General features: G+C 48.4%; 1 protein-coding gene across 1 annotated transcript in view; it reads left to right on the forward strand.

Annotated features, from left to right (window-relative positions):
* ME3 (malic enzyme 3) overlaps positions 1-18,589 on the forward strand; it is a 129,223-nt gene extending 110,634 nt beyond the window's left edge. Inside the window, exons 7-14 of the mRNA XM_075728007.1 lie at positions 908-1,017; positions 12,704-12,801; positions 14,309-14,422; positions 15,119-15,224; positions 15,809-15,951; positions 16,876-17,049; positions 17,491-17,589; positions 18,428-18,589. Of these exons, the coding sequence (XP_075584122.1) occupies positions 908-1,017; positions 12,704-12,801; positions 14,309-14,422; positions 15,119-15,224; positions 15,809-15,951; positions 16,876-17,049; positions 17,491-17,589; positions 18,428-18,589 (1,006 nt within the window). The remainder of the gene's footprint in view (positions 1-907; positions 1,018-12,703; positions 12,802-14,308; positions 14,423-15,118; positions 15,225-15,808; positions 15,952-16,875; positions 17,050-17,490; positions 17,590-18,427) is intronic.
* Positions 18,590-22,293: the final 3,704 nt, after the last annotated feature.

The following is a 22,293-nucleotide window of genomic DNA, read 5'->3' on the forward strand; positions in this document are numbered from 1 at the left end:
AGAATCATAGAATTGTTTAGGTTGGAAAAGACCCTTAAGATCGTCAAGTTCAACAATTAACCTAGCACTGCCAAGACCACCACTAACCCATGTCCCTAAGTGCTACATCCACACATCTTTTAAATACCTCCAGGGATGGGCACTCAACCACTTCCTTGGGCAGCCTGTTCCAATGCTTGACTACCCTTTCCATGAAGAAATTTTTCCCTAATATCCAATCTAAACCTCCCCCAACACAACTTGAGGCCATTTCCTCTCATCCTATCGCTAACTACATGGGAGAAGAGACCAACACCCACCTCACTACAACCTCCTTTCAGGGAGTTGTAGAGAGCGATAAGGTCTCCCCTCAGCCTCCTCTTCTCTAGGCTAAACAACCCCAGTTCCCTTGGACGTTCTTCATAAGGCCTGTGCTCCAGACCCTTCACCAGCTTCATTGCCCTTCTCTGGACATGCTCCAGCACCTCAATGTCTTTCTTGTAGCGAGGGGCCCAAAACTGGACACAGTATTCCAGGTGCGGCCTCCCCAGCGCCGAGTACAGGGGCACAATCACCTCCCTGCTCCTGCTGGCCACAGCATTCCTGATACAAGCCAGGATGCTGTTGGCCTTCTTGGCCACCTGGGCACACTGCTGGCTCATGTTCAGCCAGCTGTCTACCAACACCCCCAGGTCCTTTTCAGCCAGGCAGCTTTCCAGCCACTCTTCCCCAAGCCTGTAGCGTTGCATGGGCTTGTTGTGACCCAAGTGCAGGACCCGGCACTGAGCCTTGGTGAACCTCATACAACTGAGGTTCAATTTTATCTCTGCACTAGAGTCTCTAGCTACATTGTTCTGGTAAAAGATGTATATATTGTCCTATGTTGTGGAATATTTTTATCCATTTTTAATTACCCTTTAACTTGCAGGTACGGCATGAATTGTCTAATCCAGTTTGAAGATTTTGCCAATGCTAATGCTTTTCGTCTCCTCAATAAATACCGCAACAGATACTGTACATTCAATGATGATATTCAGGGTAAGTACTGTTAGGAAAATGCAAATTTAACCTTCACCTTGTCATGAGGAAAGATGATTAAGATCACAAGACTGTTTATTATACAATACTCAGTTGTGTGATAAATTTTAGAGTTTACATGTAAGCATTTAAAAATATAAACAAAAGCACTGCCATCTAAGTTAAAAAGTGAGTCTCCATTGTTTTTAGGAGTTTAGCTGTTCACTGCAGAAATGTTGTTCAAGGGAGAAAATGGATCATGTGCTTTAGATTAAGGTAATTTAGAGAGTTCCATTAATTTTCTATAAGTTAGCTAAAACAATGACGACATTTTAACAGTTATGCAAGGCTTTCAGTTTCAATGAGCCAGGTGGTCATTAGCTGATCCTGGCATTGTCCCTCTGTTGTTATCCTCCTTATTACATGCACAAATGAAAAGGTAAACCAGCTTCTTTCCTCTCCATGGATGCTAACTCCAGGGTAATCTGAGAACAGATATGTTCTCCCCTAGAGTGGTTAACATAACTCTTCCAGCATCAAAGAGAAATGATAGCAGCAAAGCTGGGGTTATAACCAGCATGTCTCCCAGGCCCTGTGAGACTCACCAGTCAGCAGAATTGCTCAAATGCACAGGGGGATGCAAGCTGTGCATTGGTGGCCTCTTGGTCCAGTGCTGACTTTGCTTTAAACCACTGGAAGGGCTGTTTGCCCCTCTGACAAGGACAGGATCTTCCCAAGTGATTACAAATAACCAGTTCTCCTGTGAGTCCCTTCATCTTTTCTTCTTTTGTCTAGTCCTGCTTGCAACATGCAGAAATTTCCAAGGTTTGTTGATTTAATTATTTGCAGTCGGGTGGGCTTATCCTCACTTGTACTTGAAAGAGACTGAAAGAAATGCCAGTGTCATTTTTCCCACAATGCTGGTTCTTTTGTGAGCAGACTTTCCAGCACTATTTCTGCATCTGCTACCCATCTAGTATACTTGGCAGTGTGTGGAACAGCTTGTTCATATCCATCATGGCACAAGAGGGAGTAAGACCCTAGCTTGTGGGAACATGGTTGGTGCGATGGGATGCACGGTCCTGCTCAAAGACACTTTCATGAAGAGGGTTTAGAGGCAGAGGAGATTAAGGCATTTCCGAGAAGGTGAGATAGATACTCCTGTACAAGAAGACTCATTAATTGTTCTTGCCACCCACAAAAGCTTTCAGTGGAGAGAGGAGCACAGAAAAAGAGAACACGAGGAGATACATTTTTTAATTGAAGTCTTGGATGGAGGAACCAAGAACTCAAACTTTTCTGGAGGTGGACAGATGAAGCTCATTATAAGAAGCTGATGATGTAAAGATTTGTTTTGGATTAGTTGCGCTCTCTGCAAGTGGGAAGGGACCCAGCAGTCAAAAGGAAAAGAGGCCAGGCGATGTGGCAGATCTATGGGCCTGCATGTAGGTTTTCTTGGGGGAACTGGAGTGAATTGGAAAAGTTTTTTGGTGAATTGGAAGTGTTTCTTTGATTGACAGAGAGAAGAAAAAGAGGGTATTAAAGCAAAACTGAAGATTCTGAGTGGGAAGCAGGAGACTGTATTTTTTATAGTTTCTTGTTGGCCATAGGTCATGGCTGAATGCCTCAGACAGTTCCTGGAAATGACTGGCCCAGAGGGGCAAACCACATCCAGGAGGATACTGTAAAACAGCATTGCCATAAAATGGACCTTGTCTGCTGCTCCCCAGTTAGATGTGTGTCACAGTGCATGGGAGATGTCAAGTCCCCTGAAAATTCTCCAGAGTCCCACCTGTTAAAACAGTAGGATTTTACCTCTTACTAGTACAACTCCCTTTTATTCTCAAATAAAGCATCTAGCTGGCAGTGGTTTCACAGTAGTAGATAAGGAAAGAAATCCTGCTGATCTTTTGCACAGTCAAGTGATGAGTCAAGGGAAGCAAGCCACTGTTTCAGGCTTTTTTATGTGGCTGACAGAAAGAAAAGGGGATTACAAGCCAGGGTTGTAGTCAGGAATGAATTCTGAGGACCTTTGGGAAGCTGAAGTAACTTAGATCTGCTCACTTAACTCTGTCTTGGAGTCATGTCAGAGATAATGGAGTTGAAGCTGGGATGAGCAGTCTGATTTACCCACCCTAATACACTCCTCTGTATCCCAGATGACATGAGAAAGGTGCGAAGTGCCATTTTCTCACTTACACCCTCTTGTTCTTTGGTTTTGCCTCAGGCTCTCTCTTTCCTACTGTGCTGGTGTTTCATGACTTGCCTACTTGAAAAAGTGGAAGAGTTCAGTGCAAGCTGTGTTTTAAATGATTAATGAGAACTATACAAAGCCTTGTTTAAGCAGGCCTGATTCATTTTACTCAAGTCAGGCAGCAACAGACCTCCTGAAGCCAGAATTATCCCAGCTTCTGAGACAGTGTTGTTTTAAGTATATTGATTTAAAAACACATCTTAGGTACAAACAGTGCAAGTTAGATCAGGCCTGAGCTATACTAATTTAAACTCATTGCCCGTTGGTTAGTGGGACTCTGAATGCAGTATGCCTACACGCACACACGCACGCATGCACGCACGCACACAGATGAGGTGTGGGAAGAAAGTATAAATTACTCCACTTAATCTCCCTTGGGCCTCCCTCTTGCTGCCCCAGGGCCTACACAAACAGAAAGCAGTTTAAAATATTAACGCCTACTTTTTTTTTGTTACACAAATTACCGTATTGCCAAATCCATCCTAACCCCACAGAATTAAAATGACTCAGACCCCTTCCAATTGGAGCCAGCCTGCTGATGCCGAGTGGGACACCTGCCAGGTACCACAAACTGGGACGAGGTGATTGCTCTTATTCTGAAAGCCATTAGCCTGGGAGCTAGCAGGAGCTGGCTCACAGTGCCCGCGCGTGGGAGCTCCCCATTAAGGGAGTGCTTCTCCTTCCTCTATGGGGGTGATGACGTCAGTCCTTTCCCAGCTCCGTCTGGGTTCATGCAAGGGGCAACAGCTTCAGTTTCAGCCCTACAGGAGAAAACTGATTGTCACTTCTTCCTTTTTCCCAGCAAAGTACCAGGGCAGACGATGAAGCACATATGAAATTGGAAGGACATGAGAATGCTTTAGATCCTGCTCTTCCTGCTGTAACTGTGCTCCACTTAACTGTGCACAGTGATAAACAAAAAGTAGACAACTGAAAAGTCTTAAAAAGGTGTCAAGTCTTGTGAATCCCTGAGACGGGCATCTCTGGCTTCCTGCTTCATACAAGAAAATACGTAAAATCATTAAAGAGGTTAGTTTGGAAAGGACCTCTGGATATCACCCAGCCCTCACTCAAATAAAAAGTGATTTCAAAGTTAGATCAAACTTTGCTGTTAGGCCAGGTTCCTCAGAGCCTTGTCCAGCCAAATAATTTTCAATATCTACAAGGATGGATTTTCGTAAGCTCTTTATGCTACCTCTTCCAAAGTTTTCTCATCTTCCTTGTGCATTTTTCCCCTAATATCTAACTGGAATTTCCCTAGGTGCAACTTGTGTTCGTTGCCCCTCGTCCTTTTGCTGTGCACCTCTGAGAAAAATCTGGCTTCTTTACAAACACTCAATAAGTAATTGTAGACAAAAATTAGATGCCTAATCAAACCCAGGTCTCTCAGTCCTCCTTGTACACCCTGTTCATGTTGATGGCCCTCCTCTGGACTTAATCCAGTCTGTCAATATATTCCTTGTGCTGCGAGCCCTGAACTGGAGATGCTAGTCTAGAGATGACCTCAAAAGTGCTGAAATATAAAGATATTATCACTTTCCTTACCTGCTGCCTAGACTTTTGTTGACACAGTCTAGCAGGCTCTTGGCCTTCTGTACCACACGGGCGCATTTGTGGCTCATCTTCAAATTGTTGTCTGCCATTCCTCCCAAGTCCTCCTCTGCAAAGCTGGTTTTCAGCCATCAGCCCCTACCATGTGGTGTTGCATGAGGTTATTCCTTCTTCCCAGGTGCAGGACTTTGCATTTACCTTTGCTGACCTTCATGAGGTTTCCCTGAGCCCATTTCTACAGCGTGCTGAGATCCCTGTGAGTCACATCAATCACTATCCCCAATTTCTAATCATCCATGAACTCGCTGGGCAGGTACTCTGTCTTATCATCCAGGTTGTTAATAGAATGTAAATAGTACTGGCCTCTTTGTACCACTGACCACAGGCCTTTGAGCCGAGCAGCCCAGCCACTTTTTCACCCACCTCATAGTCTGCTTGTTCAGTCTGTATCTCTCCTGTTTGGCTACAAGGATGCTTTGGGAGATTGTTTCAAAGCCCTCATGCAGATCAAAGAAAGCAACACCCACTGCCCTCTCCTTGTCCACATGGCCAGTTGTCTCATCAGAAGGCATCCAGGTTGGTCAGGCATGATTTGCCTTAGGAAATCCATGCTGTTCTCAATCACCTTCATGTTCATAGACATGCCTTCCAGGAAGATTTCCTTTGTAATCCCCAGGTACTGAGGTTAGGTTGACTGAGCTAAAATTCCCTGGATCCTTCTTCTGGTGCTTCTTGAAGATGGGTCTTTTTTGTCTTTTTTTTCAAGCATGGAGAATCTCCCCAGTTACCAAAACCTTTCAAAGAATGACTTTGTAATGCTGTTGGCCACGTACCTTAGCATCCTCAGATGCATCTCCTCAGGTCTCCTCAGGTTTCATCTGTTGAATAATCCCTGCTAAATAGGCAGGAGACCATAGAAATCCTGCAGATTTGCACACCTAAGGTTCTCAGCATGGGACTATGGCTCTGTGTGCACTGGGACAAATTGTGCAGAGAGGCTTTGGGACTTTTATCCTTCGAGAAGGCCCTAAGCAACCTAATCTAATTTGGAAGCTAGCCCTGCTTTAAGCAGATACTGGGCTAGGTGACCTCCAGGCATCTCTTCCAATGTTATTTTTTCTGTGAAAAGTTCATTCTCCTGGTTGATCAGTGTGTTGCCCTCCATATTCACATATCAAACATCAATTCTTCAGGCTTAGATTGCTTATTCAGTATTGAACAGCAGAAGTTGTTCTGGAATTTTAGTCAGAGTTGCAGAAAAATGAAGAAATCTCTAACATTTTATTTAATTGTATCTGATCCTGTCATTCAGAAGCCTTTCATACATATGGGCAGGGCAGAGAGAATAGTGCACAGAAGCATAAAGCCTACTATCTCCTGGCTCTGGGCACCTTTAGCAGTCTTTTAAAACTAGACCAGATATAAGTGTGACACTGATAGCTTCTGAAAGAACCACCAATCTGAGTGTTTCAGGTATATTCATATCCAGTTTGAGACGCTATGAACAGACAGGATTTCTAAAATAGGCTGAACACCTACACCGTGCAGATGAGACTTCTTCAAGGCACTTCAAGATGGGAAACCCCAAATCAACAGCCACATTAAAAACACTCAGCCTTTTGTATTTCCATAGTCCCTCCACAACTAAAGTAGTCTACAGGCAATGCACAGGGGTCATCCCTTTCGCAGAACCTCTCTGGGTCTTTTCCCACTCCTTAGAGCAATGATTCCCCCTTGTTGGATGTGTGACTGCTGATGAGCCTCAAAATATCTCTTGACCCACCAACCACCTTTTCTTGTTATCCTAGCAGATAACCTTTCCATAACCTTTCCAGGACAGTTCAGGAAGCAGTGTCTCAGCCTGGAGGAACACTGCTCCCAAACCTCAGCCGAGGTTGGGAACAGGCTGACTCCAGTGCTGCAAATCTGAGCGGCTTCAAACATTTGGGCAAGTTAGAAATCAATCATGTGCAAACATGGCCTAATTTGCAGGCACATTTCCATGTGCTGTGCGAAGCAGGCAAAGCTAGGTTTTGGCTCGGCGTTAACAAATTTCAGCAGATTAAAATAGTACAGTATCTTACTTTGTTGTTTCAGCTGGTGTGGAAAATGCATCAGTAATTATCACAGGAAACTAGGGAGGGGGGGAGCACAATAGGAAGGGAGCGCTGGACGATACCCTGCTGCAGAACAAAGCGGGCTATGTCCTGCCAGGCAGCTCCTGAGCAGCACACTTTCCCTGTGGGGATTTACCCGGCCTGAGCATGGATGTGGAGATGTTCTCAGTCCTGTAGGGGTTCACCATTACCAGGCCCTCTCTGACATGCTGTGCCCTGCAGCAGGAGAGGCTCCTGCATTTTCCCTTGATGCTACTACATTAACTGTTTAAGGGCCAGCTCCTAGACTTGCGTCTGAATCACACACTGACTGCTAAACAAGCCGAGTCAAGACTCCTGGGTGTGAATGGGCCTCAGGGTTTTGGGCTTAGTGGTGCAGGGCCCTAAAGATCTGGCCTGTATCTTCTGTCATTTTGGGGATTGTAACATTTGGGCCCCTTTCCTCTCCTGCTTTTCTTGTTCGCTCTTTTGTTCACTGGATGACATTGCAGACTCCTCCTTTGCGGTAAACAGCGTACATCACCTCAGTATTAAGCCGTCTGAGGTCTTTAAGTGAAGTCCAGGCTAAGGAGGCAAAATGAACAGAAGAACAGGGCTGTGCTCGAACTGGTTTAGCTCGTTGGTATAAAACAGCACCCACGGGGTCTCCACTGCTGCGATGGGGATGGGGACGCTTTCTTGCGAAGTGCTGGCAGCTGCCTGGTGGCCTCTGCCTGTGTGGACGAGGGGCTTCGCTCTGCCCGCTGCCGCAGCCTGCGTGCCGGCCAGCGCTCTGCGCAGGCAGGGGCGAGGGCAGTGCTGCAGGCCAGCGCTGCAACCTGGTTTTACGGCGCTGCACTGTGTAGTCCAAGCACTTTACAGTGAAAGGATTAAAACCAGGCACCTAGACATGACCTGCATTAGGCATCTACTTTAAGATGAGCTCTGCGTCTCCATTTTCAGACAGCTCTTCACCATACCACCACCTCTTCTGCGTCATCACCAGTGTCCCTAAATCTGCTAGTGGAGAAAGCAAGTTCCTGCCCTGAGCGTCGATGCTTTGTGTTTTACTGCTGTTCTTGTTGACTTGCTCCACACCATTTCTAGGTTTATTTTCTCAATGTCTTATAGAGGCCCTTTGGGGGAAGGCTAACACTAGCCTGCAGTCACGGAGGTGAAGACCTTGAGCTGCAAACACTTCGGCAGTTTTTTGCTTCAGCTTTGTTGTGTTCGACTTTTGATTATGTATTTGGAGTGGATCTGGACAAGCTCCACTCTGCTTTCCAGTAACAGGCAGAACTGCTGCAGGGAGTTAATGTGAACCAGGATTTGGAAAATCCCTATGCTTCCTCTGTGTCCATAAATTTAGATATATTTTCTTGGCTGCCCTTTGCTGGAGCTGTTAAACTGGTGTTTGCTGTTCCTTGGGCCCTCATCTTGGCATGGTTTTGACGGGGTGAAGCGTAAGCAGGTGGGGCAAGGGTAAAAAATAAAAGATCAGGCTGAATTTGGCCATCTCTTCCACCAGTGAGCTGTGGAGAAGGGGGAATCATCCACGCGGGTGTTGTATGAAGAAACCAGCAATGGTGTGGCTGTGTGCTGCCATCGCTGCTGCTGTCAGAAGGATTCGGCATGGTGGCGATGCCCTGCTCCGCTCAGCCAGCGCCCGGGCCGGGTGACAGGGCAGCGCTAGCCCTCAGCATGGGGGGACTCCTGCCCCCAAGCATCTGCAAGGTCCCCGCTTCCCCCCGGTCCCCTGCCGAGCCGGGGTGCTGTCACACGTGGTACAGCCTTGTCATCGGCGCTGGGCAGCACCTTCCCTGTTGCAGTCGTGCGAGTGCTGCCCACAACTCCATGTGCAAAGCCGTTTGCCCCTCTGTCCTCTCTCCCGGCTCTGAAGGAAGGGTGAGGTCCCCGGGCACGGGTGCTTCTGGGCTGCAGCCTTTTCCATCTGTGCAGTGTCCTGAAGCTGTGGAGCAGATCCTTGCCCCTGGGTCTTGCTCCAGTGTAGCTCCAGCTCCCTCTACTGAGGCTTGTTCTTACTTACACATGCAAGTGGAACATCAGCCTCAGAGGGGTTTTCCTTAGTGTTTGACAATATTCTGACTGTGCCTGAGTGTCAGAGATTAATTCCTATGGGGATGGCCATTTTCCTGAGTGTACCTTAGTTTTAAATGCCTCTTTTCTTTGCTGGTCCTGTTGCTCTGGGCTCCCCAGAGAGGCTCCTGAGGTCTGCTTGCTATTTTGTGATATTATGTTGAGTGGTCACTTTGAGATTTGTACAGATGGGATGATTTGTGAGCATTTTCCTTTCTTCTCTCTATGCCCCTCCATATCTCACCTCAGATACAGATGAGCTAAGCTGGCTCTTGCTAATTACTTAAAGAAGTAGTTATCTGCAATAGCAGCATTCAACCTCTGGAAAACAAATAGACCAATGTGTTGAAGGGTGGTTGTTTTTTTCTTGCCACAGCTCATGGTGAGAACTTCCCCTCCATCTCATTTTGTGGTGTTTTCAGAACTGAAGCACAATGATTAGCCAATTCCTTACATGAACCAGCTGTGAACTCTCCTCCATAGAGATGCTCTATTGTTCCATGCTCAGAAATTGTAATTATCAAAGAAAAATATTGAGCTGGGGCCAAGGTACAGCAACTTGGTTACTTGAGTAATGGGGGTGAGATGCAGTTTGGGAGCAGTGGAGGGATTAGAAACAGGTTGGAGAGAGAGGAGGAGGATTAGGAATGGCAGAGCTGAACAGAGTCCTGCTGTTAGTCAGAGCTGCAGTGCAAGTGCATGAGTAATGGCACACCCAGTCCCACAGGTCTACGCTCTGCAAAATGCACGCTGCTCTGCAGACAGAATCCATGCACCCTTTCTTTCCATATGCCCCATTTCTCAAATTCCTGCTAGTAACATCTTTAAAAAGACCTCAAGTCTCTCTGCTGAATGCCCCATGGGCATTTTCCATTTAAATGGGTTTGCAGATACCAGCATTTGTCCCATCAGACTTCTTGACAATCATAGGGTATAAAGCAATTTTGCCTGGGTCAGGACCAAGAGAAACAAGATACTTCTCCAGTTACATTTCTTTCTTTTAAATACTTTCCAGGCATCTGTTGCTGCTAATGCTGTGACCTGACACAATGTCGCACTATAATTGTTCCACTTTCGGATTTTTTTCCCTCTGATCACTTCCCCACTCCCACCCACACGGGGATTTCTGTGCAAAGTAAGCCTGGGAGATAGCATGTGAGCATGCGTGAGCATATGCATAGGCATTCATATTCTACTGCATGTCACAAGCTTGGCATCGCTGACAGCTGTGGGACCCTGATCTCTCCCCACTTCGTTGCAGTTCAGACTGTCAGGGTGGGATCCCTTCCTCCGAACTTTAGATGTCTGCAACAGAAGTGTCACATGTATTCCAGTTATTCTGTCTCTCTTAAAAAAATGTGGTAGTAGTGACACTTTTAGGGTGCATTTCATTTGACCCAGTTCAGGTGTCTGCTTTAGCATGCGCAGGATCATACAAGATTGTTTAGCGGAGTCCCGTCCTTGGCAGCTGGCACGGTAGCGAGTCAAGCAGTCCTGCTGATTATAGACTTACTGAAATATGGAGAATGAGCACGTCACACCCACAAAAAGCAAAATCTGAAAACTAGGCAATTACCTGGTGCTGCTTTGAATTCCTTGGACGTTCATTATCTTCCTCTGTAATTTTTCTAGTCCAATGGCACAGCATTTCACCAGGTAAATACATTACTGTAAATACAGCTTAAAAAGGAAGAGATTTAGTGCTGGAGAAGCAAGAGGAAATCCTTCATATACATCCTTCACTTGGCTGAGCTGACATGTTAATACTGAAGCAGCAGAGCACTCAGTGGCTGGTTCCCTCCACATCAACTCCCTTTTAAACTGACTGAACTCAGATGGTCTGGGTCTGGAAATAAACTGATATAAACTGTTCTCTGAGCTAATGAAGGGAATTCATCCTTGGTGCTGAAGCAAGTGTCTCGAGTGGTTCTTTGCAAGAAAGAAGCTTAAGAAGCCACCAGCCGTTAGTCTAGTCCTCTTTGCATTTAAGACACAGATGCGTGCAGTGCCCTCATGAGTCAGAAATGATGCTGCTGCCGTTCTGTACCAGTGTGCCTGTGCATGGACACCACGGCACTAACGTTTGCTGCAGGAATGTGGCCGCTGCCACCTCTGCTAAACCAGAATCACTCTTAAGTGGCACTAATTATTCATTTTTGGAGAACTAAACTCATCTGAGTTATAAAAGCAAAATGTTGGTGAGCTAATGGTACTGATAAACACTTCTGGTCTGGCCAATAAAGATTTCTTTGTCAGAGTAGCTTATATAGGTTCCCTAAGCAAAATAAGCCATGGCAATAAAAGTTACTTCTCTGACAGAGTAACTGTGCTCCCACTAGGGTTTCTGCTCACATTGAAATAATAGGAGAGTAAATCATTCCCCGATGCCACGATAGACCAGTAGATTTCTAGTCCAGCCGTGGCTTTTGCGCTAAAGAAAAGGAGCAGGTGAAGCTGCTTTTATTTTCTCGCTCCTTGACAGATGAGGCAGCACCATCTGCTGGTTCCGCTGCTCGTGGCCATGCTTGCTCATGAGCTGCTCTCCTCTCCTCTCCTCTCCTCTCCCAGCTGGACTGGTTGCCGATGCCCGGCAGCACCCCAGGCCCTGAGGACCCTGCAAGGGGGTCTCACTGAAACACTGGCTGATTGAAACCCTGATGCACTGGCTGATTAAAGGGGCAGGAAAATAGGAAATGCTGGAAATTTGGTGAAATCAGTTTATTAGCCTAGAAGGGTTCATTGTCCATCCCACCCATGACCACCCACACACGACTTGTTACTTGTGACCTCCCTGATTTCTCACAAAGCTTCTAAAGATGAGAGTGGAGACAGCAGCATTAGAGCTGGGGACAGCATCAGAGCTGGGGGCACATCCGAACTGGCATCCTTTAAAAGGCTGAGGAATAAAACTGCTCCTTCATTCCCAGCTCACCTTTAGCACTTGTACCCAGCTTGCCCAGGTGACCTGAGATACCACCAGTGCCTGAATCCTCACTAGCCTGTGTCTTACTTGATTCCTTTCCACCCTGTTCCTTCACCTGGAATAGGACATTAGATTAATATTATATGTGATTGATGTGAGGGGGAGGCAGGTTTATTCAGTCTCGGCATCTGCCTCCCTTGATGGATGGAAAGCTGTATGTATCACGGTGGCTGTAACAGCAGGACTCTGCTCTCCGTATACTGGATTCTTTCTCACTAATCTGGGACCAACTCACGTTCTCACTGACTCCTTAATGCTTGGCAGTGAGGCATGATGGTTCTGAATCAGGGTATCGGAGTATCAAGGAAGTAAAAACAGAGAAGGTGGTGCTGGGCTCTGAAGGTAAATGAGAAGAGGATGGTAATTCCACGATCACAGAGGATTTTGTGACAAGGGTGCCCAGGTTCAGACCACCACTCTGCTATAGATGTCTTATGTGACCTTAGACAAGTCGCATGCATCTTAAATCCCTGGAAGTTAGCTATTAACTTCTTCTGGCATTCTGAGACTCAGTGTCCCTTTGAGTCTATATAGAGGGAAATTGGTGTTCTCCTGCCTTGCAGGGGTCTTCTGAGGATTAATATTTCAGAGTAGGGAAGGCACTCTGATCCTTTAGTGACAGGATCTAAGAGAATGGTTCCTACCACAAGGTTTGTAACAGCCTATCAGTATGGTTGACAATCCATTTGCCAGGATGACCATCTCATGGTGTTTCTCTCTTTTCAGGCACTGCGTCTGTTGCAGTCGCTGGCATCTTTGCGGCCTTAAGGATCACAAAGAACAAGCTCTCTGACCATAAGTTTGTTTTCCAGGGAGCTGGAGAGGTAGGAACGTTCTTGAGTTTGTTCCTAAATATGATCTAAATTCATATTTAGAGAGAGAAAAGTCAACCATGAAACCTCTTGCAAGGTTTGGCTTTATGAAAACAAGGCACAGAAGCAGGTGCCTTGTCCCTGGGCAGGAGTGGGCCCCACAGATGGATCTTGCTGCTGCACAGAAGTTGCCAACAATCTTTCAGTGACCTCTTGGCCCATGAGTCCTGGGCACACTTCCTGGATGCTAGGAGGCTGCCCATGTGTCAGTGGGGCTTTAAGTACCTTGAGAGAAGGCCCTTATGAGGCAAGGTGATGCAGGAACATTAAGGAGACTGGTTTGAGTCCTCAGAGTTGGTATTTAGGGTAAACCAGAGCCTCTTTAGCAATAGGAGTAATGGTTTTAAACAAGGAGTAATGGTTTTAAACTGAAGGAGGGTAGATTTAGACTGGATATAAGGAAGAAATTTTTCACAATGAAGGTGGTGAAGCACTGGAACAGGTTGCCCAGAGAGGTAGTGGAGGCCCCATCCCTGGAAACATTCCAGGTCAGGTTGGACGGGGCTCTTGAGCAACCTGATCTGGTTAAAGCTGTCCCTGCTCCCTGCAGGGGGGGTGGGCTAGATGGCCTCTAAAGGTCCCTTCCAACCCAAAGTATTCTATGATTCTATGATTCTATAGAGTCAAAAGGACTCAGACTCAAAGAACTGTAAGAACATAACCTCACTTTTTGGAGTCAGTCTCATTGACCCCATGGCAGAAGTCAGGTAGTCTGTAAGGTGCCTTGATCAAAGAGAGAGGGGGAAGAAAGTCTCTAAAGCCTGGACTGTCGACTAAAGGCATTGGTCCAGGTCCTGGCTCAGCTCTTGCCCACCTGTGGGACTTAGGTTTGGGCAAGGTCTGTTACTCACTGTTTGTCTATCCCTCAGTGAAGCAAAGATTGCTTCTTCCCTTTCTCCACCCCTCCTGACAGACATGTCTGTGCCGTGGCACAGAGACCATCCTGCCTCCTTAGTCCCCATCTGGGCAGGAGGGCTGGGCACAGCTGTAGGACCGCTAACACACACAGCATGTCCAGGGCTGCTTCCTCAGGCAGGAATGGGAGAAGAGGACTTTCCTCTGGGCAGTACTTCAGATGCAGCAATCCCACTCTGCTTTGAGTTCCTCTGTACTGGCATCGTCACCAGTTTGTTCAGTGTCTGCCCCTTTTCCTCCCCTGCAGCAGCTGGTTTAAATGATGAAGACAGCCCCTGCCTGTCAAGGTAACCACCTCCACTGCTCCAGCCTCACGGGCAGCCTGCTCTGCTGGACGATTTTTTGGTTTGTTTTTTTTTTCCAATTTATGGCAGCACCTACAATGCTAAAATCAGCCCCATGCCATGGCACTGTACAACCATGGAGCAGAAAGCCTCCCTGCTTTGTGCAGTGCTGCGGGATGACCCAACATGTCTCTCATTTAAAATCTTCCTCCCCAAAAGATGATGATACCCCAGTGAAGTGTTTATATACTGTGTTCCAGGCTGCAATGGGCATAGCTCATCTCATCCTCATGGCGATGGAAAAGGAAGGAATTTCACGAGAGGATGCCATCAAAAAAATTTGGATGGTGGACTCCAAGGGACTGATTGTGAAGGTAAATTTGTCTCCAGAGCTGAGCTCTGCTGTCCTGCCACCTCCTGCAAGCTAGAGAGAGGCCAGAGCAGGCAGATACCTTGGACCCTGCTCAGCCCTAGAGTAGTTTTACTGGTGTCAGCAGAGCTGTTCCTGCTTTCAGAGGACTAGATCTCATGGTGACAACAGCGTACCAGCAGCACTGTCTACCCTAAAGGCAATGCTTCGGGCTGGGTCTCTAAAGTGGTAGGATACACTGATGTCTCAGTGGTATGGTAACTCCATATGGCCATGGTCACAAGCAGTGCTGGAAGTCTTGCGTGTCAGTCGTATGGGCTATTACAACAGCAACGTTGTGCCCTGCTCAGTGGTGCAGTCTGCCCCAGCTCTACTGTGCACTCACTGGGTCCTCAGGGCCTCTGCCCTTGTCCCTTCTCAGACTTGAGGAAATTTGTGCTACGTGTACAATCTCTCTGCCTTGGCAGCCAGATCCTTCCTCCACACATTCAATTTATTTTGGAGGGTGAAGGGAGCAGAGACCAGCCCCATGTGACCTTACACCAACAGCTCAGTGCCTGACTGGCTGATGCTGAGGACCTGCTCTGAGGAATCTGGTTTAAGTAGAGAGCCAAGAGATAAAATGAACTGATGAGTTACTCCGTTATGTCTCCATCTTTTGCCAACAGACCAAAGTTTGACTCCTTCTTTTTCTTCACAGGGCAGGAGCCACCTGAACCATGAGAAAGAAATGTTTGCCCAGGACCACCCCAGTGTGAACACGCTGGAAGAAGTTGTGCAGAAAGTAAAGCCTACAGCAATTATAGGTAGAGTTCCCTTAGCACGACCTTTTCATGTCAATTCAGTTTTTAGGAGAGTTTCTATCTTTCTTCCAGGGCCTCCTTTTTTTCTCTCAGTCAAAACGAAATGAGCTTTTTTTACCCCCATTTTGTCAGTTGAGTTTTTCACATCCTTTCCCCTTCGACTGTGGGGCACAGGCTTCCTCTCTTTTGGAGCTGTAGCAGCCCTCCCAGACAGGGCTGCAGAGCAAGGTGCCACGGGAGGCATGATTTGGGGCTCTCGTCAGCAAGCATGGCCCAGGCAGGCTGAGCAGGACGAGGATGACAACAGGCAGCTCGGGCAGGTCTTCGGGCGGCGAAGTGCTGAGCACCACAGCCAGACCAGCCCAAACACCGATTCCCACCCTGCCCAGAGTAGCAGAGGGCTTTATTTTGAGAAAGGACTTTAATCTCACCATAATATGAGAAACATTCCCTCCTGCATCTCCATGGATGGATCCTGTTCCCTCCCGCAGTTCATTTATCAATGGAGGCATTCGAGAGGGATCAGCCCAATGCACTGAAGTCAGGCAGTCAGAAAGCACCATCTGACTCTGCTGCTGTTGTTTTAGGTGTCGCAGCCGTTGCAGGAGCTTTCACTGAGAAGATTTTGAAGGACATGGCAGCCTTCAATGAGAGGCCCATCGTGTTTGCCCTGAGCAACCCCACAAGTAAAGCTGAGTGCACAGCGGAGCAGTGCTACCGCCTCACTGAGGTACTGGAGCTCAGCGTAGGGAAGCTGGGTGCTCCGGGTACGCTGTGGCCATGACTGTACCAAGGAAAGCACAGTGGTGCATGGTGGGCGGACACATGACAGTGGGCATAAGTTGAAACAAAAGAGGTTCAAGCTGGTCATAAAGAAAAACTTGCACACTGTGAGGAGAGTCAGGAGGTGGAACAGGGGCCCAGACTGCTCATGCAGTCTCTGTCCTTGCAGGTTTTCAAGACCAGGCTGGATGAAGCCCTGAGCAACCTGGTCTGAGCAACCCAAATTCCTTGCTGTGAGCAGGAGTTTGGGTCTGTACAGCCTGAATTACTTTGAGATCCTCTAAAGAAAGCACTTGCCTCTTCACCCACAGCTGCCTAAGGTGTCCCCATCCTCCCAGGTTACTGCCCCCTGTGTTTTGCCACCCTGGTTGTTTGTGTAACAGTTTCATCACCCAACTCGGGCTCAATGCCACTGAAGAATTATTGTTTTGTGGATTGACTTGGGGTGAGGGAGGAGGCCTTGTCTCACTCTCCCCTTTGGCGGCCCCCCACCTGCTGCTGGCTAGGGCAATCACACAGCCCCCAGACCTTTATCCCACATGAGTCCCTCTTCACACTCAATAGATGGTTGATAGAGAGGAAGAGAGACTCCTTCTCAGCAAGTTCAGAGCACTTGCAGTTGGGCAGTGCAAACACCCACTCAGTGCTCAGCGGCCCTGTCCAGGGCCCTGTTCGTGGCCCTGGGGACCTGGCCCTCCAGAAGTATCAACTGGAGATGGCTGTGGTGGAGATGCCTCTCACTGACTGTCTGGAGGTTTGTCCACTTGGTCACCAGCGTCCCCTGAGCAAGGCAAGTCCCCTGAGCATGGCAAGCAGCAGAAATGTAAGATATCTCTTCTGAATTTGGGTACCTGTTTCTCTCTTTTATCAGGGACGGGGAATATTTGCCAGTGGGAGTCCATTCTCAAAGGTAACCCTGCCCAATGGACAGACCTTCTTCCCTGGCCAAGGAAACAATGCCTACGTCTTCCCAGGAGTGGCACTAGGAGTCATCGCCTGCGGGGTCCGGCACATCTCTGATGAGATCTTCCTCATCACAGCAGAGGTTTCCAACTGGCATTTAACTAATGTTTTTAAAAAGATGATAAGAGGCACATGCGCCTACTTCAGGTGTTTTCAAGAACCTGGCCTGGAACAATGCATTGAGTGGAAATGGCACAGCCTCAGCAAAAAGCCACGGCCTTTCCTAACCTCAGGGAAAGCTCAACCTTCCATTGCACCTACAAAGGTGCAAGAGCCATGGCAGGGTTCTCCTCATTCTCCACAACTGATGCCCTGGCACAGCACTTCCATCATTCTGGCTCCAGTTTTAAGTCTGTAATGAAACGTATACACACATGTATTTTGAATAGTTCAGCAGTTCTCATTGAGAACTAATCCCAGCTCCACCACCGCGGCTGAGGTTTCAGCCACATATCATGTAACGCTAGTGAATGTGGCACATGCTTGAGACCATCTCCATAAACTACCTTTGTCTTCTTTCTAGTCTATTGCTGCTGAGGTGACAGAGCAGAATCTTGCAGAAGGAAGACTCTATCCCCCCTTGGACAGCATCAGAGAGGTGTCTCTCAAAATCGCTGTGAAAGTGAGTACTCATTTATTTCCACTTTCCATAGTAGGGAGGGCAGGAATTGCCTTGGCATCATTCTTGCTTTGTGGTTTTTTAATTCAACTTTTTCTACAGCCTAAAGCAATGATTCTCAGGAATCCTTCCAGCCAGAACTGCTGCTTTGATTTCTCTGATCATTAAAGCCCAAATGCGAAAAATACCTCCTGATTTTGGGTGCCTCACAGCTCACAAAGCTCTGCTGTATTGCTTGGAGCTGTGAGTGCTCAGCACTTCAAAAAATCAGGTTTAGGGTCAAATTCAAACATGACACAAGTTGCCAAAAGATTTTAGGTTCCAAATTGCTATTTTGGAACCTCTCCTCCTGTATTTGATAGGGCCCTAAGTACCCAAATACTATTCCAGACCTGGGCTTGTTGTCTAATTGTGGGATTGGTGCCCTGTATACATCCAATTTGTAATTCCCACTCAGGGGATGCCCACTGAGAATCACATTGGCCTGCTAGGAGTTACTGACAGATGCACAGTGTAGCTGAGGAGCTCAAGGGTGTGAGTGGAGGTGGTTAGAGGGCTGCTCTCCTTCTTTAATTGCATGCTCCAACCATTTTGCCAGGGCAGGGGTGTGCATTTCTAAGCAGCCAGTAATTGCAGGCAGCTTGCATTCCCTCACCCAAGGGGTGAAGTGCAGCTGACTCAGGGAATTGAACAGAGAGAAAAAAAGCAAAAAAAGGACACAATTTTGAGGGGGGAGAGGGGGGAAAGTGGGAAAATACAGCCAGGGCCAAACTGCAGTTGGTTTCAACTTCATAACGTGCCAACTTTATTTCATCAGCTCATTTTGCTTATCTTTTTGCAGATTGTTGACTGGGCCTACAAGCATGGTCTCGCTTCTTGGTACCCCGAGCCAGCAGACAAGGAGGCCTTTGTGAAACAGCTCGTTTACAGTCCCGATTATGATTCGTTTGTTATTGATGATTACAGGTGGCCTCCCGCAGCCATGCAAACACAAGATGTATAAGTTTTTGTGAGAACTCTTTTCTCGTTTTTTTCCATCAGTTCCCATGGTTCACATCATTGCTGATATAAATGCACCTCCAGGCTTGCAGAATGAGAAAAGTAAATGAGTCCGAGTAGTTTTTTACTTGCCACTGCTTTTTTTCTGTGGGAGCATATCAGTAGGGAATAAGAGAGGGTCCAAGCTGGGCAGTCAGTGCTCCAAGGAGACAGACTATGGCTGCAGCCCATCCCAGTCAGTCAGCACTGCATATTGCTGCTTGCTTAACGTACTGCCCAGCCTTCAGCTCAGCTGCCTCAGGAGAAGCTACCTGGGCCGCCTCAGAAGCAGAGAGTCCCATTCCTAGTGGGAGTGCCTGTGGGAAGCTCAGAGCCCCACTCCCATGGTGGCAGCTGTATGCCATGATCATCCCTCGCACATGACAGCCACACTTTGCCCGTGGCTCTCTGGACATGATGGAAGTGTGTGCATTACCCTGGGAGAGGTGCACACTTGGGCAGCACTACCCTTTCCTGCTTCCAAAGTCCCCAGTGTTTGGGGAGTCTCATCCAACCCAAGCTGGTGCATGGGCCGCACAGCCTGGCACTGTCCTGTGCCCCACGCCCTTGGAAACAAACCCCAAAACCTCCCTCAGCCCCATGGAGACAACAGGCTCCCTCCCCTTTGCAGTCCAGGCTGCTCTCCAAGGGCACAGGAGCCAAGGGACGCACAGCGGGGAGCCGAGCTGGAGACGGGGCACCCCTGAACCCACACACGGCTGCCCCACTGCATCTTCTGCTGGGCACTGCTGAGGAAGCGCTGCCACCAGCCAAAGGCCCTCCTGGGGTCTCTCTGTGTCACGGAGTGCCAGGGAGGCCTCCCCTAGCCCTGCAAAATTGTCACCCCACCAAATACTATTCCAGTGGGATGGCAGTGTTCCTGACTGTAACTGGGAAGGAACAGAGGGGCTTGCTGGCAGCTCTTCCCTTCCCATTTCTCACCACTCACACACAGCAAGGCCAAGGCTGGTTACCACAGTCTTAAATTAGTATCTAAATGGCTTTTAGCACCAGGAAAAGCATCTCGTCCCTCTGCTGATGAGCCAGTGTCTCTCCGGTGTCCGTGTGCTTGTAATGCCAGCACCTTTCATGCTCCTCGCATAGGTAGGTCTTCTCACCTAGGCTAAGGGAGGAAAGAAAAAGCTGTCAAGTTTCAGGTTCAGGGAGAGACACTGAGAAATACTCGCATTTCCTGAGCAAGAGACACTGAAGCTGAGGTTTCCTTGCCTTTTCCATGGCTTCTGGAAAAAAACTGTCTGCTTTTGAGAAGTGAGGTAGCAGGGCGGCAATTACTGGTTTTGTTTCAGAAAGGTGCCTACACAGCTGCTTTTAGTTTCTTCCTTCTTCTCCTTCCTGTGCACTTCCCCACTGCTCAGTTAAAGACTTGACCTTTCTGTGTGTTCAGCTTCTGTGCCTGACTTCTCAAATATTAGGCAAGAATGAGAAAAAAAAAAAAAAAGAAAGAGAGAGAATGCCTTACAGGTGGAGCCACGAAGAGAAGGAATTTTCCTGAAGAGCCTGGGCACATTGGGGAGTGCTCAGCTGGTCTCCTGACAGTCACCTGACAGTCTTCCTCTTCAAACACTGCCAGCAAGAAAGGCTTCATGCTTCCACCAGTGAAGCCAAATACAAGATGTTTTTTGACAGGCGGCTTGAAAGTCTTAATTCTTCACTATTCCAGAAATGAGACTTCCAGAAGCATGGTTTGTTCTTCAGAATACTGGTTCTGGTCCAGCTCGTCTTGGCTAGGCAAATGGCGAGTCCGAGAGAGGGAGGATCAAGCCATGCCCTTGCCACAGCAGGAGCCTCTTTTTATCCTCTGGATTTGACTGGCATCTGTCATGCCTAGTAGGGATGAGGCCAGACAGACAGACAGCAGCCCCTGCCTGGCTCCTTGGAGGCAACGATATTCCTGGGACCTGGGTACCTTCAGCCCTCAGTTCCCATGGCATAGGCAATGGCTGTTTTGGGGGAAGTCAGAAAATGCCTGCCATACCTGGGCCCTTCTCCCTCTAAGTGTCTGAGCCATTCCTCATTGGACTCCAGGAACAGCCCAGGGTGTTGAACAAGCTCAGACACACATGGAGTGATCCCAAGAGCGTGTGGCCCTCTCGCCATATCGTGAACTCAACCCTGATCACTGTTACCATCTGTTGTTCGTTAATGATTGTCAGCGGACAGGTACCATAAGACAGCTTGCTTACTCTCTGGTAGTGGCATGGGGAAGAGAATCAGAAGGGTAAAAGTAAGAATACCTCTGGGCTGAGAAAAAAGACAGATCAATAGGTAAAGCAAAACCCGCACACACAGGTGCTCCCAGGACCCAGCTCCCACATTACTTGTTCTGTTAGGCTCTACCTCCCTCCTCACTTCTCCCTTCTTCTTTTCCTCCACCTGCCCTTTGGGAGTCTGAAGAGGCCCTTCCCCAGCAGCACTTCCAGGTGCTACATAGAGCCCAATCCTGGAAACAAGAGGACAACAGGATCCAGTTCTTGGAAAAAGTCTCCCTCCAGCTCCTTTCCAAGCAGAGGGCAGTGCCAGCACTACTGGCTGAGCCAAGACAAGCTGAGAAGCTGCTGATGTGGCCAGCGGCCAAGGGCTGCAGAAGCAAACGCACTCACTTGGGAAATGCGACGACATCGCCAGAAGCCATCTGGGAAAGAGTGTTCTTGCTGCCTGATGCGGCCAAAACCATCATCCCTGGCCTCTGCAGGAGACACAGCCCCGGGTGAGACCATCGCCCCGAAAGGATCCCGCTGCCAGCCAAGGCCCCAGCCTTTGGGCTGCTAAGGCAGAAAGCTGCCCGCTGGCAGAGCTCCGGGTCCTCAGCGTTAACCCCTCTTTATTAGAAGCAGGAGCTGCACAGCGAGCGCCTGCACCCGGGGAATAACACTGCCTGGCTTTGTGCAAGGGCAGGAGGCAGCGTCTCAAGCAGGAGACGAGTCGGACGCACAGGGAGAAGTCGCTGCCAGTGGCCTTTCAGGGCATCTCCCAAGAAGCCACGGCAGTGCTGGCCGAGTGAGACACTCATGCTGAGGAGAGATTTCAGCAGGCGGCCGGTGCTGTCCAGGGTGCAGATGCAATCTGCGCAAAACAGCATTTTGACTTTGTTCTTCCAGAAGCGCAGGCAGCCAAGGTCCTTGAAGGTGAAGTCTGCATCCTGCTTCTCTGCCAGGGTGTAAGACAGAAAGAGCGGGGTCTCTTGAACTCAGCGCTGCACCGTGTCCCGAGGAACACGGGTGTCAGGATACCGAGGTATAATTCAACAGAAGAATTGGAGGAGCACCTAGGAAAAAAGCAGCGAGGAGCAAAGTAACTTTGCTGGAGCGGAGGACAGTCAAGTACAAGTACGGGCAGCTGCGAAGCCCAGAGGCAAAGCTCTGCTAGAGAGCTGTCTTGCAGACTCCTCTGTTGCAGTTCTAAAATGAGGTGTTTGTGGCCCCTTCCTGCCCCCAGCTTAAAGCACTCTCTGGGCCGAGAGGCAGCACTGGAGAGGAGAGAATCCCTGGAAACACAGAGCTCTGAGGGCCTGGTGCCCCGCACCGGTGGTGGCTGCATCACTGGGGCCTCAGCCCATCCTCCCTGCTGCCAGCCCGCACCTGCAGCCGTCCCAGCTGCCATGAGCAGAAGCGACAGCCAATGCGGCCATCAGGGTGCCAAGAGTGCAGA

The sequence above is a fragment of the Pelecanus crispus genome, chromosome 1 (genome assembly GCF_030463565.1).
Source record: "Pelecanus crispus isolate bPelCri1 chromosome 1, bPelCri1.pri, whole genome shotgun sequence".
Classification (NCBI taxonomy): Eukaryota; Metazoa; Chordata; class Aves; order Pelecaniformes; family Pelecanidae; genus Pelecanus; species Pelecanus crispus.